Raw genomic sequence first — 17280 nt, 5'->3', positions numbered from 1 at the left:
ATATAGGGTTCCTATTCAAAAGTGTATTATCCCAATATGTCTTTTATAGATTTTTTTGGACCGAGATCTAACCAAGGTTGACTCCCTGCATTTAATGTTAAGTCTCTTTTAGTCTCTCTAACCTACCACAGATTCTCATCTTTTTCTAAATAGTATTACATTTATGACGGGGTTAAAGCCAATTGCTACGTAGAACGTCCCACATTTTGGGTTTTTCTGTTTCCTTATTGTTAGAGTCTGTTAGACAAGTGTGGGCATGAATGTTACATAGCTCATACTGCGCACCACTCAATCATATCACTTCAGGTCCTGTAACGTCAGCTGACCCACGACTGGTGGTGCTAGGCTGGGTCACGTGGTTGAAACGTGGACTGCCAACCCACTCCACTGTGAAGGTACATGTCCCTCTAGAATCAGGCAGCAATCTGTTGAGGTAATACCTTGAGACCACGTGAGCATCCCATTCCACAATATCCTTTCACCAGCTAGCTTCTGCATCTACTGATGAACCTACTGGGGGTTGCAAAATAGAGATTTTCTTTCTTTGAGACAGAGTCTTGCTCTGTTGCTTGGGCTAGAGTGCCGTGGTGTCAGCCTAGCTCACAGCAACCTCAAACTCCTGGGCTCAAGCTATCCTGCTGCCTCAGCCTCCCGAGTAGCTGGGACTACAGGCATGCGCCACCATGCCCGGCTAATTTTTTTCTATATATTTTTAGTTGGTCAATTAATTTCTTTCTATTTTTAGTAGACATGGGGTCTCGCTCTTGCTCAGGCTGGTTTCGAACTCCTGACCTTGAGCGATCAGCCCGCCTCGGCCTCCCAGAGTGCTAGGATTACAGGTATGAGCCACTGCGCCTGGCTGAGATTTTCTAAACGTATTAGCTTGTGTTCTATGAAGAGGAGCCTTCCCTTTTCTAACCCCTCCCCTTTTCCGATTATCACCACATGCATATGGATTTTCTAACCTCTCCCCTTTTCCGATTATCACTACATGCATAAGGATTTTTTTTAAATGACTCTATTTTTTTTAAATGACTCTATTTTTTAAATGACCCACTACTGTCATTATTCTTTTCCATGCTCAGGTTGCTCCAATTTTGGTCAGTGAGAGCCCTTTCAAACTGGTTCCTGGGTCCCTTGCTGTGACCTCATTCATCTCTAAGCACCACCTTATTTCCTAGCCCCAGGTGTCCCAGGCCCACCTCGTCCTTTCCACGCTCAGCCGTTTCTCTGGATCCTTTAGGTGGGACTCATCCTCTCTTTTTAGGCACATCAGCAACTTCACATGCTCTCACCTTTCTCTCATCATAACTTCGTTTTCCTCCCTCCCTCCTTCCTGTCCTTCTCATTCATCATCTGCATCAGCACAGGCAGCTCTCTGTCCTTGGTAGGAAGTGGGGAGAGGAAGGATGTCGGAGGAGGAAGGGGACACAGGGACCTCCTGGAAACCCAGGGGCGTTATCAATCGCTCAGCAGCCAACGAGAAGCTTCCTTTTGTATAGTTGACCACATTACTGGTTAACTCTAAAGCAAGGCTTGTATTTCAGGAGGTCACTACCTTGTGATTTCATTTATGAAATTTATATTATATCATACCATTTTATTTTGTTTTATTTTATAACCACATAAAATATATGCACAAGAAAAAATACGCCTACGCCTACTCCCTGGCACTCCTGTCCTCTTAACTGACTTGCCCCCATCAGCACTTGCTACCTCCTACCTGCCATAAAATGCACTTAATGACTTTGTTTATTTTCATTCTTATCTCACCAGAATGTAAGTTCCATGGATGACAGATCTTTTGTTTGTTTGTTTGCTGCTTTGTTCACTACTCTACTCCTTCTGCCTAGGACAGTGCCTGGAATACAGTAGGTGCCCCATAATGGCTTGTGAATGAGTAAAATGGCTTGGCCAGGACCAGAGGCCTAGAGGTAAACAGGACTTTCTCTTTACCCTTTAACCGCCCCCCCTTCCAATGTGACCTCCCAAGCAGTCATTCGCATCTCTGTGTTCCCAGAGACCTCTCATTACATCGCTGGATCCCAACACTTGAAATATCACATCATCCCTGTGTGTTTGTACAATAAATAAACACACCTGTCTCACCTGGAGAACTGCAAGTTCCTCTAAAGCAAGGACATACTTATCGTCACGGCCCCAGCACTAGCACACGAGCTGGCACAAAAACGTTTGCTGAACGCCTCCTCCCCCAGCCGAAAAAGTGCCCTTCCCACCCTACGGCCCCGGCCCGGCCCTCCTCTGTCCCCTGTCACCTGGGCCCCGGCGGCTGCTCCAAGCTGCTGAGAAGGCCCCGCCGGCAGCTCACAATGGGCCCTTTGACTCAACCGGACTGGGCCGTTTCAGGAAAACCCACATTCCCTGCCGCAGCACCTGTCACTAAGGCCAGTGTCCCTGCAGCTTCGAGGCAACACAGAGCCGCAGTGTTCACCAAGAAACAAGAGCAGGGCAGGCCGCGGGCAGAGCCAGCTGGGGAGGGCGGCGTGTGTGGCGGGAAGACGGGAGACCGGGCGGGAGGGTGAAGGCGGCCTTCTCCCCAGCAGAGCTGCCCTGTGAACAGCCCGGCGCGGGGACAGGAGGCAGAGCTGGTTAAGAGCGCAAAGACTGGAACCTCGGATGTGGCTTACCTGCTCTTTTCTCTCAACCTTCTTCTCGCTTTGCTCGGGAACTGGACTCTCGGGAGGAACGGTCAGCCGCAGTCTGCAGACATTGGCCTGGAAGAGGCGGAGAGGAGAGGCCAGTCAGGAGCCAGCGTCTGGGGCAGGAAGAGCAGGGCGACCTTGGGCTTTGCACAGCCTGTTTCCCAACTTCCGATGGGGTCACCATCCCGATTACAGAGGAGACAGTGACGACAAGGCCAGCCTGTGCCAACGCTGGGCCCAGTACAGGCACCCACCACCAGCTGCTCAAAACAAGGGAACTACCAAATAACTTCACAGATTTCAAACTTTGTGTAACAACAGCTCGGGTTCCATAACAATACGTACAAAACAATCTCCTTTCACAAGTATCTTCCAGAACAGTTAGAGGCAATAGAGGCCTAAATACATACAGTGGTTCTCTCTAAAGCAGTAAGATGATAGGTGATTGGGGTAAGAGAGTACTTTCTACTTGACTGTATATTTAATTTTTCTACAATAGACATGTACATGATTAACACAAGGGTTTTTTTTTTTAAAGAACACCCATGTTTATAGTAGCATTATTCATAATAGCCAAAAGGTAAAAGCAACCCAGATGTCCATTGACAGATGAGTGAACAAAATGTGACTTACACAGTCAATGAAATGGGATTCAGCCTTAAAAAGGAAGGAAATGCTGACACATGCTACAATATGGATGAACCTTGTGGGCATTATGCTAGGTGAAATAAACCAGTCACAAAAAGACAAATACTGTATGATTCCACTCATATGAGGTCCCTGGAATATTCTAAATCATAGAGACAGAAAGTAAAATGGCGGTTGCCAGGGGTAAGGAGACGGGGGATTGGGAAGTTAGTGTTTAATGAGTATGGAATTTCAGTTTCAGAAGATGAAGAAAGTTCTAGAGATGGATGGTGGTGCTGACTGCACAACAATGTGAATGTACCTAATGCCACTGAGCCATACACTTAAAAAATAGTTAGAATGGTTAAATTTTATGTTATAAGTACTTTGCTACAATTTAAAAACAAAAAAACAAAACCAAAGCTGCGTGTTTGCTGAATACAGACTAAAGGTAAGACAGATGCTGGCAAAGCATATAAGAACATAATAATTATAAATTAACAAAACATCTAACTCCTTGATTAACTACACCACTATGAATATTTGTCACTAATCACTGACACTCTGATGTCAGTTTATTAAAGGCTGCCACCAAAGTTCACTGAAATATCAGAATAAAGGCTCCTAAATGATTATTAAAAGTCTAAATTGCACCATTTCTCTTTAAATAAAATAAAAAGTTATACCATTCAATGAGAGAAGCTATGACTTGCATGATTTATGTATGAATATCCTATCAACAAAGGGTGAGTATAAACAAAGTCATTTTCCTACTCAATAGAGAAAAAAAAAGACCACTATAATCTGCAGTGTGAGGGGGCAATAACAATAGCTAACCATGCATTTACCACTTGCTGTATACCAGGCATATTCTGAGTTTACATGTATTTATTCACCTAATTTTCATCACTACCCTATGGTAACAGGAACTCTTACCAGCCCCATTTTGCAGATGATGAAGCTAAGTCTCTGAAGGGTCACATGACTAGGAAATGGCAGAGCTGAGATTTGAACCCAGGCAGTCTCCAGGTCCTGTGCTCTCAGCCCTTATACTCATGCACCCATATGCCTGAAATGTCACATGCTTGCCCCTATTACGTGTTGATTTGTGTCCTCCTAAAATTCATACATCGAAGTGCTAACCTTCACTCTCTCAGAATTTGACCTTATTTGGAGATAGGATCTTTCCAGAGGTAATTCAGCAAAAATGAGATCATAAGGGTGGTGCTAATCCAAAATGACTGATGTCCTCACAAAAGTGGGAAATTTGGAGACAGACACAGACACAGGGAGAACGCCATGTGAACATCTAGACAGCCACCTACAAGCCAAGGAGAAAAGCCTGGAATGGATCGTTCCCTCCCAGCCCTCAGAAGGAACCAACCTTGCCAACACCTTAATTTTGAACTTCTAGCCTCCAAAACTGTAAGACAATACATGTGTGTCGTTTAAGCCACCAGCTTTCTGGAACTTTGTATGGCAGCCCTAGCAAACTAATCCTCCCCAGCCCCACTCTGACCTGGTTTGCAGGGTCGCCGATCTGCACTGGTCTGCAGGGTGGCCTCTGAGCATGACTACCCTGCCCCCTGGAAGCCCAGAACTGGACAGGATTGTAAAAGCCCTTTTAAGTCCAACCTGCCTGCACCCATGAAGGAACCCCACACCCAACGACGTACCTGGGAACCAGGTGGGAACTAGGTGGGAACCAGGCGGGAACCAGCCTATTCATTTTCAATGAACAGGTTAGAGAAGCCGAGTTTGGGACCCAGGTTGACACTTCCACATACACCATCGCCTCCCTCCAAGGCATCCCATTAGGCTGCCAGGCACCTCTAGCTTCCTGACACTGAGTTTACATGTTCTTCTTCAGCATCTCTACTTACCAGGCCCACGGTTGTCCTCGGACTGCAGCAGAATCCCCCTCTCTCTAGACAGTCCTCCTGTCCCTTGAACCTCCTTTATCTTGGCTAAATATGTTCTTTAAGTCACATGACTTGGTTTCAAGACCCCTCCCCCTCACCATCCTCTCTCTCCTCTGGGTAAGCTTCGTCCCCCAGTGACCTCGGGGTCAGATGTGGCCTGTTCCCCAAAGCTATCAATGTCTCTTGTAAAGCCAACTTTGCAACCAGCCTTCAAAGCTCACCATCAGTCATGCTGGCCAAAAAGAAGCCAAGCCACACATATCTCCAGGTAGCTCTCCTACAGGCAACAACACTGATGGGAATTCAAGGTCCTCCAGAGAAAAGGCAACCCTCTGACTGGTTACAGCCAGTCTGGTATTTGCACAAACATCCATGCAAAACTCACACCAGGTAGGCAATCCAAATCGGTGACGCTCAACAATCTTCTCTATTAGGCTGGGTCTAATCTGTGGCATAATTCCACTGGGAAAAGGAAGTGCTTTTTTCCCTGCACCATATCCTCTATACACACACGTACATACATGCATATCCACATGCATGTGCACACACACAGCTGTGTGGCTACGGGCAAGTTACTTAATCTCTCTGATTCTCAGGAGTAAAATGGGATGAAAGGAGGGTGTCTGGCACATAGTAAGCCTCTATGAACGTTAGATATTTTTATTATCATCTATGTATTACCATCATCCTGTCACCCTATATGCTCCAAAATGAAACAGACCTACTTGAGTTCACAGCCCTGCTTCCATACAAATGATGATTTGGTCAATGGATCTGGGGCATTGGCACTGTAAGTGATGCCTATTGGTGGGCTGATTACTCTAGAGGGGTAAAATTTTCAGAAAGGGTACCCATGGGTTCTATCACCTAAAACGAGATGGTCCCTCCTCCTGCTTGAGCCCATTCTGCATCTGCCCACCCAGAACTTTGATATTCCTTGACACACTAGCGAGGGAGCTGGGCACACCTTATGCACCAAACTCTCACAATGAGCCACCTATACCCTGGGGTATATAAAGCCACATGGTAAATAGAACACATAAAATAAAATGAACTTGTAAAATAAAATATTTGACTTCAAGGATATCTGGCAGTTGCAGCAGGTGCTTGAGGTCAACACCCCAGGACCCTGTCTTAACTTCACTCTTGCCAATAGAGGTGCTCTGATGGAAACCTTAAGGAGCACGGCTAGTTTTTCTTTAACAAATGCTGACCCACTGGTGGACTGGCTGTTCAGGAGCAATTTTAAACCCAGCTTGGAACAGGATCACACATCTTCCTTACAAGATGGCCAAATGTACTTTCATGGAGAAAAAAGAAAGCTGCAGAAGACAACAGTAAAAATAATCTCATTTTTATTTTTTAAATACATTCGTGTAGATTTAGGGGGGGAAATATCCTTAAGGAAACACAACCCACTGTTGATGGTGTTTATCTCCAGAAAATATTTTTGTGTTGTTTCCAACTGTTTCAAGCATGTCTGAGCTCTATAATTAGAAGAATAACAGTAGTAAAAGCAATAATAAAGATTGAAAGAGAATGTGTCAGAATGAGACAGAGAGAGAAAGGGATGAATCCTTCCCAAATCCACAGGACTGCTTCAGGAGCAGCAAAGAGGAAATCCCGAAGGTCTAGAAGGTACTCTGAATTCTCAACAGAAGCACTAAGGAAAGTAATCCCTGCACCCACCCACAAGTTTGAGCTGGTACAGTCGACCTCCATTCACTCATTCACCTCCCTGTGGGAAAACCTCCCAATGAGTAAGACCAAGGCAGTGCTGCTTAGCGCTAAGATTTTTACGATACTTGTCTCCATGGTTTCCTGAAACTCAGATACACAATACTGAGAGCTGTCCTAGGCTGGGAAGTACCTGAGAGGCAGGTAGGTACTTTATTTCTGGGGGTTTCCACAGCAGCTGGCTCAGGCCTTGTGTTCTGAACAATGCAAAGGAGGAATTGCACCTTACCCTGAAGACCACTGCTATTGGACCAGCCATCCCCGAAGCGAGGGTCCCTTCCAGTAGATCAAAGCAGGAAGCCAGACTCAGTGTATTTCATTACTCAGTTACTGAGCACCCACTACTTGTAAAATACTTTTTAAGGGCTATGAGGGTACTGTGATGACAAAGAAACAGCTGTGCTCCCAGGAGCTCATAATCTAGAAACACATCCAAACAAGTCAATCAAGAGCACTTGGTGTACTGAGAGGCAGGGTAGCTTGGTGGCTAAAGCATGGTGGAACTGTACTTCCTAGGTTCCAATAATTGTTCTGACACCTACTAGCTATAAAACCTTTGGACATCTACTTAAGCTTTAGTGCTTCAGTTATCTTCGTAGTAAAACAGGGCTAGCAATACTACAGCCTCTTAGGACTGCTGTGAAGATGAAAATAGCTAATATGTGCAAAGGGCTTAGAACAGTTTCTGTCACATATTAAGTACTTTGTAAGTGTTCTTTATTATCATGATCATATATATGATCATATATATGATCATTATCATATATATCATCATATATATATATGAAGAAGAACAATAATCTTAATTGGAAGTGGGAGTCAATGGGAAGACTCTTAAATATGACATTTGAGCTGGGTTATAGAAGGACACAAAGGACTTCTTAGGTCAGTGAAGTTTGGAGAATTCATCACCATAACAACAGATACCTATCAGGCAAGGCATTCCAGGCTGTCCAGATATTGGCATGTAAAATGAGTGACTAAGGCAAGGATCTCATTTGAGGTTTATTAAGCTAGTTTTAGGGCACATCCAGGGAAAACACAAGCCACAGTCGCGTCTGTGGCTGTTTTCTTAAAGAGGTTTTTAGGAGGTTTACTATTATACATTTCCTTAAATGGGGGAAAGACATTTAGGGAAGAGGGTGGGAAGAGGGGCAGGTAGACGGTAAGGTGAAATGGTTACATTCTTTTGAGACTTCAGTTAGTGCCCAGGAAATCTACACTTTACATAATATAAGGTGAATGAAGAGAAAAGGGGGGTAAAGGAAGAATCAATTCACAGATATTCTTGGGTAGGTGGACTAATGATTGCTCTTGTCTTGTCTATGTTCTGCACCTGAGAAGATAAGCTTGTAATCAACATTATCAGTGTGGACAGACTTCAGTTTTAAGAGCTAGACTTTGACCACAGAACTAAAGTTCCAATTGGCATGTCCTTGTTCATGGGAGGCCAGCAAAGAATTTCCTTATGAATGGTCGAGAGGGCAGGTAGTCTTTTGTAGATGCCTGGAGCCTTTTACCTTTCCACGGAGATGTGGCTAATGCATAATGCTAGTCACAGCTACTCTTTTGGAAGAGGGTGTTACATGACTCAACCTCCGGGCTTGACTTTTCATTTTGCATAAGGAGTTTGGTGAGTCCCGAGATTTTTTTTTTTTACTTTTTTTTTATAGGCCAGTCACCTAAGCCAGAGTAGGAGAAGAAAATGGAGATGTAGGTATGGACCAAAGTCTAATAATCTACAAATGCCTGATGGAGAAGCACAGACTCTGGTCAGAAGACAAGGGGAGGCCGGGCGCGGTGGCTCACGCCTGTAATCCTAGCTCTCTGGGAGGCCGAGGCGGGTGGATTGCTCGAGGTCGGGAGTTCAAAACCAGCCTGAGCAAGAGCGAGACCCCGTCTCTACTATAAATAGAAAGAAACTAATTGGCCAACTAATATATATAGAAAAAATTAGCCGGGCATGGTGGCGCATGCCTGTAGTCCCAGCTACTTGGGAGGCTAGGCAGAAGGATTGCTTGAGCCCAGGAGATTGAGGTTGCTGTGAGCTAGGCTGACGCCACGGCACTCACTCTAGCCTAGGCAACAAAGCGAGACTCTGTCTCAAAAAAAAAAAAAAAAAAAAAAAAAAGACAAGGGGAGCCATTCAAATCTCCAGAGGAAGAGACAAACATTCAAATCTGAGTTCATTTCAATAATTCAACTGATAGTTATTAAGCATCTTTTACGTTCCATGCACCACAAAGTGGATGGAAGGGAAGACAGAGAGCAGAGAACAAGCAAGCTTTGTACGGCAATAGCTTTTATAGCCCTTACAGGGCTCAGCATGGTATCAACACATCATGGGCATTTGCTCAATAATGTCGGGTGGGTTTTTTTTGTTTTTTTTTCAGGTTGAACTAAAACAAAGTAAGGAGAATATACCTGAAACTCCCTAGAGAGCCTTCCACTTTCTGCAAACCAACCCCCCTGGGATGGACAGTAAGGAAAGAGCAGGCAGCATTCAGGCTTCCTCTGCAAGAAAAGGTACAACCAAGCCCTTGTTTGCAACTTAGGGCACCTGGGGAGCAAGGTGGGTCCTCCAGGGCCTTGTTTCTGGCCTCCTTTGTGGAGGCAGAGGGCCTGGGTCTCTCACCTACAGGTGCTCTTGAAGATCCAGTACCCTCAGGCTCTCAGCTTCTGGCACCATGGCTTGCCCAACGGGAAAATAACCAACTCAGGAAAAAAGAGGGGAGAAGATAACCCTGGGATACGACAGGGATTTGCTAATCACTTTGCTAATCAGATTTCCCTAAGGAAATTAGCCAAATGCATTTACATTTCTCTGGGGCCTGGTCCATTTTGTGACTGTGGATTCCTGCCCTACTCCTCCTAAGGACAGAAGGTGTGGCCCCTGTGGTTGTGACAGAAGGAACAGACTCCAAACTCTCTCTGCTCAGCACAAGTATCGAATCTCTGGGATCTGCAGCAGGCAACGCATGCTCCATCTAGATTAGGCCTCTGCTGTAGCCCTGAAATTGCAGCCCCATTATCTACATCAGGGCAGGGCAAACTTTTTCTGTAAAGAGCCAGACAGTAAATATTTAGGTTTTGCAGGCCACTGTAAAAAACACGCTCAGCTCAGAGGCATACAAAGCAGGCCAAGAACAAGATGTGGCACAGGGGACAGCAACTGGCTGCCGCCATCTGCATACTTGGACATGTTTTCCAGGTGGTATAAAAGCATCCAAAAACCCTCTTCCTTGTGTCAGGACAAAACTCATAAACAGGAAGATTGCAACTTCTCCTTCCTGCTCTCTCCGGCTCACAATGTGCCTGAAAAGCCAAGATCCAGAGAGAAAACACAGGTCCAGGAAGGCACACGAAGATAGCAGTGTGACTTGGATTGTGATGATGCCCCCTTCCTGCCCTCACCACCACCTTCCCCTCATCCCACAAGGCCCAAGGGACCTTTCTAGAACCCTGTCCCAGGAGTGTCTGCCTTTACAAGAAAGCCGTAAGGAGGGAGCAATGCTTAAAGAAGTATTCTTACCCTTGTCTACACATTAGAGTCACCTGGGAAGCTTCGTAGAAAATATTCATGTTATTCTGTACTCCCAGAGGTTCTCCTTTAGCTGTCCTGTGTGGGGCCTGGGCGTGCCACTTTAAGCTCCCCAGCGATTCTATGTGCAACCAGGGATGACGACCACTGACTTAACCAAAGGAATGAAAACTCCAACTGTGAGGCAGGATGAGGCAACTGGAATATTTGGAGGACTTCCCAGAACTGTCAAACTCTTCACCTGGGCCAGCAGTCCCATGCATGTGTCACCTGTTTCCTGCCCAGGTGGATCATAGGTGATGAGCTGGCTCTATCCCAAGGCTTCTCTTCCTGTTTTCCCATTTGCCATTTCGACGTTAACGTGGCTTCTTTAGGACCTTGGTGAGCCTCCTCTTTCTGAGCACCTATCCCACGGGGCCTGGGGAGGGAGGGTCCCTAAACTCCTCAAGTAGTTAATCATAGCTGCAGCTAGCTATGGCATGGTGCACAGGCCTCTAGGAGAACACAGGAAGGAGGGTTCAGGGCAGACTTCCTGGAGGAGGCAACCCTCATCAGAGGAGAAGCACAAAGAAAGGCAAACAGCTGAGAAGCAGTGCTGGAAGCTTGGGTGCCAGCAAGTAATTTGGAGAGTCTGGGAAGAATACTCGTGGGGAGAGGGGACTGGACAGGCATGGGTCAGATCAGAGGGCCTGGGTGCAAACCTAAGGAGTTTGAACTCTTTCCGGTCAGTACTGAGGAGGCTCTTGAAGCAGGAGTCAGGTGACAGATTTCGCATTTCAAAAAGATCACTCTGGCCTTTAAGAATGAATAAGAGTCAGGAGTGTGATGGACATGTAGGGAAAGAGGTAAACACCACCGTATTACTTTTCCGTGCATTGGAGAAGTACGGGAACTCTTCTAAGACCATAACACACGCAACTGCTGAAAGTATCTTAGGGGGAAACATTTCAACACGGTCTCTAGTTAGTCAACCCTGGCTCCACAGCTCCTCAGACTTGATTAGACAACAACCTTTGAGGCTTACTCACTGGAAAGGGTTTCCCCAGTAACCAGAAGCTTGGGGGCGACACCAGGCTCCAGTTCTCTTGTTCAGATGTGGGTGCACATTATAGGTAAATTACAGCAGGGACGCAGTGCCCTGGAGACTCAAAATGGGTCAAAATCACATTTCACATCCTTTGTAAAACAACCATGGCATCTCCACTCATGTCTTGGGGAAATCAAGTTTCTTTAATAGTGCCCAGAGCTCAGGTCTGTTCATCCTACATGGGACAGGGCTGGATGGAAGAACAAAAGCACAGAGCTTGGGACATTTTTTTCTGAACCTGCAACTGTCAGTTTTTAGTGGCAGAGGCTTTTGGCTAAGCCTTGAGGATGCCATGGTTCCAAAACCTCACCACTTGGCCTGTCGGGGGCTGGCTCGGGAGGGCCCTGGTGAGCAGCCAGTCTGTTTTCTGGGTGCAGTGGGACCCGCCTCCACTCCCCAAGTGGATGCTCCAGCCGGTTTCCTTCCGCCACATGCCAAGGTCCCACGACATCCTGCGTCCCTTCCTCGAAGCCCAAAGGATGACACAGAGCTTATGTGGACAGACGTCGTTTCTGTCTGCTGGGAAAGGGAAGCGAGATAAACACCTGCCGGACCCATTCACGGGCCATTGCTTTTGAGCCATGGGACAGAAATGGGACTCAGGAGCGATGACTGGCAGGCCCATTCCAGTTTTTAACAGAGGAAGCCTTGGCCAAACAGAAGGAAATATCAGCAAGGGCAGGCTAGGAGATAATCCTATCATGTGCCTTGCTGGGTTTGGTTTTGGTTTTTTATGTGCCACCCAGGGGCCAGGATACCAGCGACACCAGCCAATAGTCCTTTTATCAGGAAAGCCTGGTGCCGGAGAAAATCCTCGACAGGTCCGTCGTCTCACAGCACCCTGGCCCAACAGCTCAGCCAAGAATACTCGGCTGCACGTGACAACACGTGCCTTCCCCCCAAAGCACACAACCTGGCCACACCAGTGGCCTCTCACTTCAAAGGCTCATCCAGCAGATGAGCTGGCATTTATAAAATTCCTTTCGAAGGCTTGAAACAATGTCAATATTTAAAAAAAAAACGCTTCCCCATTCTCCAAGGTCACCATTCTGGCTGTGGTATTCTCCAACCGATTTATCTCCCTGCTGTTGCCATAGATAAAACTATTTTTAGTGAGTGCACAACTGGTTTGAAGGCAGATTTATTTTTTTTTTTTTTTAAATTTCACAACTCCTGTTGGTTGATATCCACAAATGCCTCTCAGAGCTTTGTTTATCAGCTGACAGAAATTACTCTCTCTGCCGGTTTGTTTGTTTTTTTTTCCTTGAGAGATGATTTCAGATAAGAAGAAAGTACAAGTTGCAGGTGGCAGCCATTGAACAGAGGATAACTGGTGACTGTCCGATTGGCCACACTGCCCTTGGCAGCTGACCCAGAAAAATCCCTGTTCAGTGTCAGCTGTCACCACCATTTCTGGTTGGCTTGAACATCTAGAGCCACGTAGCCTGGCTTCCCCTGCAGTCCCTAATGTGATAAGCTCTTTGGATGAACAGAAATACAACTTTAATGGCTAACATGTTACTGTTCAAAACCATCACCTGTCCGTCATCAGAGAGGAACAACACAACAGTACAGGCTTTGTTGAAAGACTTTTAACTTCAGGAACACTTTTAATGCTCGCTTGTTTGGTCTACAGTTTTATTTTCAAGACATCCTGTTCTTGTTTTTCTAACAAGTAACTATTTTTGTCCCAAAGCAGGTCCAATATGCTCCCATCATCATATGGTACTCGTGTGTTGCTTAACAATGGGGATATGTTCTGAGAAATGCATTGTTAGGCGATTTTGCCGTTGTGCAAACATCACAGAACACACTTACACAAACCGAGATGGTCTAGACTACTATACACCTAGGCTATATGGTATAGCCGATTGTCCTGACCACTGGCAAATAGGCAGTGTGCTGTTGACCAAAATGTTGTTATGGAACACATGACTACATACCATGTATTCCATTTAGATGAGTATTTCCTCCTTTCAGTGCCAATAATGTCAATTCCCCTACAAATTCTACTCATCCTGCAAGACTACACTCGAACACAACCTGCAGTGAGAGGCCTTCCTCAGATGCCCCAGGAAGAAATCTTCCTTTCAGCTTCTACCCTCCAGCCCACTACAGCCACTATCACTTTGTTTGATGGTAGTTTGGGACAATGTCTGCCTCCACAAGTAGAGTGGACTGCAACGCCCAGGCCTGCCCCACACAGAAGGAGATCTATGAATGCTTAATAAATAAATCAATTAATCAGCAGATCGCAGCTTCCCACCATGGCTCCCTCTACACACACAGGTAGCATCTATGACATCTGCAGATCATAGCAGAGTTGGAAACCATAAAGATAAAGAGAACCCTAGAACCTTCAGATATTGTCTTTCCAGACCACACGGACATCCCTGCATGGTCTGATTCAGAGCAGCCCTGAGTCCTGCAGTCCAAAGTATTTCTGCCATCTTACTCAAAAGGCAAAGCCTTTTCAATAATAGTGTGTCACTATGTGCCAGACGCCAAAGCACCTATAACTAAAGAAGTACTCCAAGGCCGGGCGCTGTGGCTCACGCCTGTAATCCTAGCTCTTGGGAGGCCGAGGCGGGCGGATTGCTCAAGGTCAGGAGTTCAAAACCAGCCTGAGCAAGAGCGAGACCCCGTCTCTACTATAAATAGAAAGAAATTAATTGGCCAACTGATATATATATAAAAAAATTAGCCGGGCATGGTGGCACATGCCTGTAGTCCCAGCTACTCGGGAGCCTGAGGCAGAAGGATCACTCAAGCCCAGGAGTTTGAGGTTGCTGTGAGCTAGGCTGACGCCACGGCACTCACTCTAGCCTGGACAACAAAGCGAGACTCTGTCTCAAAAAAAAAAAAAAAAAAAAAAAAAAAGAAGTACTCCAAAGGAAATATTTGAGGAAAAAAAAAAATCTTCAGAAATGTTATCTGGTATACTACTCACATTTGTACCCACCCACAATATCATGTTAGCCACCCCAAACAGACCCCACCTCTGGAGGGCAATTCAAGCCATCCGGTCACAGGTGGGACCCTGTCTGCGCTCAGGGCTAGCTTTTCAGCGACTTCATTCTTTCTCAATCAGTATTGTGTTCCAATTGAGAAACATTTGTATAGAAAAATGCAAATACCCATCTTGGAGTAAGGCTGGGACTGAGGCTAAAAACCCACTTGGACCTAATGTGGATCTTGCTCTATGAAGCTAAGCACCAGACACCTGGAATTCCATCAGCCTTAAGTGCCTGCCGTGTGTGCACACACACATACACAGGCGGCCCCCAGAACCCATCTCTTGGCCCACACCCAAGAGCAACACAACACCTTTCTTCTAGAGCTAAAGAAAGACAGCTCATGAGGTGACCACCATCACTTGCTTGGGGTACGCAAAAGCAAGTAAGTATGCCCAAGGCCAGCAAACAGATGGGAGTACCAAAGGGGGCTTTGATTTGGACTTAACCACCACTTAATCATGTTTAGCTAAACCTTGGGGAAACATGATTACAGAAGTCTCAATCACATTGAAGAGGTGCCAAATGATAAGCACTGAATATTGTGATAAATGGAAAAATGAAAAAGCCGCAAACCAAGCCCCTAGCAGTGTGCTCTTGGAGAAAACACGGAGTGTGAAAGGCACACCCTGCATGTGCCTAGCATTTCTTTCACAGAGCATCTGGAGAGGTGAGAAAAGATGCAACAAAGATAGCAGGGAAACATTGCTTCCAAAGGGCAACCTTCCCTGGAAATGGTGCCAGGGCTTTCCGGGCTACCACTGCTGCCCCAGTGCTGATATTGAAATCAGAAAGAAGAAAGTGGTTTGCCTAAACCAGAGTCCTACACAACTGGGCCCCTGGGTGGCCAGCTGCTGACCTCTAGTTTGCAAAGTGGTGCCCCACCTTGCCTAAACCCCCTACAGAAGCAGCGTCATTCTATCACCAGTGGACACAAGTGGCCCCTTCTTTCTTTTATCAATGGAAGAAGGAAGGATTGAGTTTTAAATATCTTCACTACTTTTGGGTCTCAAGGTAAGGACACTGCAGAAACGTCTTCCTCGCTTTTTAAACTGGAGCCACCAATACACTTGGCTCGACAGAGGAGGCAGGAAGGGGAGGAAATCTCTGGGAATTCCATAAAATCCCCTAAGCCCTCTCCTTCCAGCCGGTGGGGCGCCCCTGAAACCTCGGGAGGGAGGGTCACAGCCCGAGCTAGGAGACCGGAAAGTTGAGCCTGGGTAAGGCGTCGTCGCGGCCAGGGGCTGGCTCCCGCGCGTCCCCATCCTCAGACCCCTGCAGAGGGGCGGCTGGGATAGGAGAGTGGCACGGGCACGGCGGGGGCTCCGGCCCCCAGCTACTCACCCTCCTGCTGGGCGCCCCAGGCGACCTGGCGCTGCCGCCCGAGAGCAGGGTGACCGTGGACGTGGAGCGCAGCATCCCGCGGCGGCGGCCGGCAGCAGGCTGGGCACGGGCGCTCCTCCGGGGCCGAATAAGCGTGCGGGGCCCGCCCTGCGCGGGGGCGACGCGGGGACGGCGCGGGCCACCAGCCGCGGCGGCGGCGGGCGCTGGAGGGGGCGGGGCCGGACCGGGGCGGGGCGGGGCAGGGGGCGGGGCCGAGCGCCGGTCCGACCCGTCCGGCTGCATTTTCTCCGCAGGGCTCAGACCCGGCCAAAGTTGAGCGCCCTCCTCGCCCACCACCGCGCTGCGCCCTCCCAGGTTCAGGGCCTGGGCGGCAAGGGGCCCTGGACACCCTGGACACCCAGGCTCCCTCTGTCGCCCGCGGAGTCGAAGTCCACCTGTCCGTTCAGCCTCGCGGGCCGCCCCCACCTCTGGCTGCCCCCGACAGTTGCTTGCTGCACCCTCGGACCAATGGGACCCTCACCCCCTGTCATCCATTCAGTGTTTACTGAGCGCCTGTCATGCAGCCAACACAACCGACTGGCTCTTGGCCGCATGGAGTTTGCCGTCTGGTGGGCTGGCGCTGTGTACTAGCAGAAAAAGGGACACCGTGCACTAAAAGGAGCACCCTGGGGACCCAGAAAAGGTGGTGGGGAGGTGATGACTAAGCTAAGACCTGGAATGCAGGTAGGTAGGAGTAGGCCAGACATAAAGTGTTCACAACTTCTCATATTTATTCAGTGATTACCGTAGGCCTGGCTGGGGAGCACTTTGCATGTGTTACCTCATTTAATCCTCACAAGCATCCTTTGAGGCAGGCGCTATTATCATCCTGTATCCCCAGTTTGTAGATGAGGACATTGACTCACCCGGGGAATGAGTAACACAGCAGAGCCGCACCGGCCACTCTGGGGCAAAGGCAGGATGTGAACCCCCAGTCTGACCCTGGTGCCTTGCTTGTCCCCTCTGCCATACTCTGGCAGAGGCAGGAGGGAGTTGCAGGCGGAAAGAACTGGCATGTGCAGAGATGGGAGGGAGGCAGGGGAAGGCATGGTACATTTTTCAGGAACTGGAAGTATTACAGCAGGTGGCACAAACAGTGGAGAAGCAGAAAGGAGCTGAGGCCAGATCATGAGGAACCTGTGTGCTTAGCTAAAGGATGTGGCCTTTATCCAGAGGACAAAGTGTCTTTCTGCAAAGGAAGACACAGTCTCCGTCTACTGGTCCTTCAAAGCCCAGGTCAAGCACTGTGTCCCCACTGAGCCCTTTAGGACCTCCCCCCCCCACCCTAAATGCTCTGGCTCAGGAA

General features: G+C 47.6%; 1 protein-coding gene across 3 annotated transcripts in view; it reads right to left on the bottom strand.

Moving 5' to 3' along the window:
- The window catches only part of MYZAP (myocardial zonula adherens protein), a 93009-nt gene extending 76866 nt beyond the window's left edge, over window positions 1–16143 (bottom strand). For all 3 annotated transcript variants that reach the window (XM_012783040.3, XM_012783039.2, XM_012783042.3), the window contains exons 1-2: window positions 15936–16143; window positions 2649–2735 (exon numbers count right to left, since the gene is read on the bottom strand). In XM_012783040.3, coding sequence (XP_012638494.2) covers window positions 2649–2735; window positions 15936–16010 — 162 coding nt within the window. In that variant the 5' untranslated portion in view covers window positions 16011–16143. The remainder of the gene's footprint in view (window positions 1–2648; window positions 2736–15935) is intronic.
- Window positions 16144–17280: the final 1137 nt, after the last annotated feature.

Source organism: Microcebus murinus, chromosome 6 (genome assembly GCF_040939455.1).
Source record: "Microcebus murinus isolate Inina chromosome 6, M.murinus_Inina_mat1.0, whole genome shotgun sequence".
In the NCBI taxonomy this organism is placed as follows: Eukaryota; Metazoa; Chordata; class Mammalia; order Primates; family Cheirogaleidae; genus Microcebus; species Microcebus murinus.
This window is presented reverse-complemented; position numbering and strand designations above follow the sequence as displayed.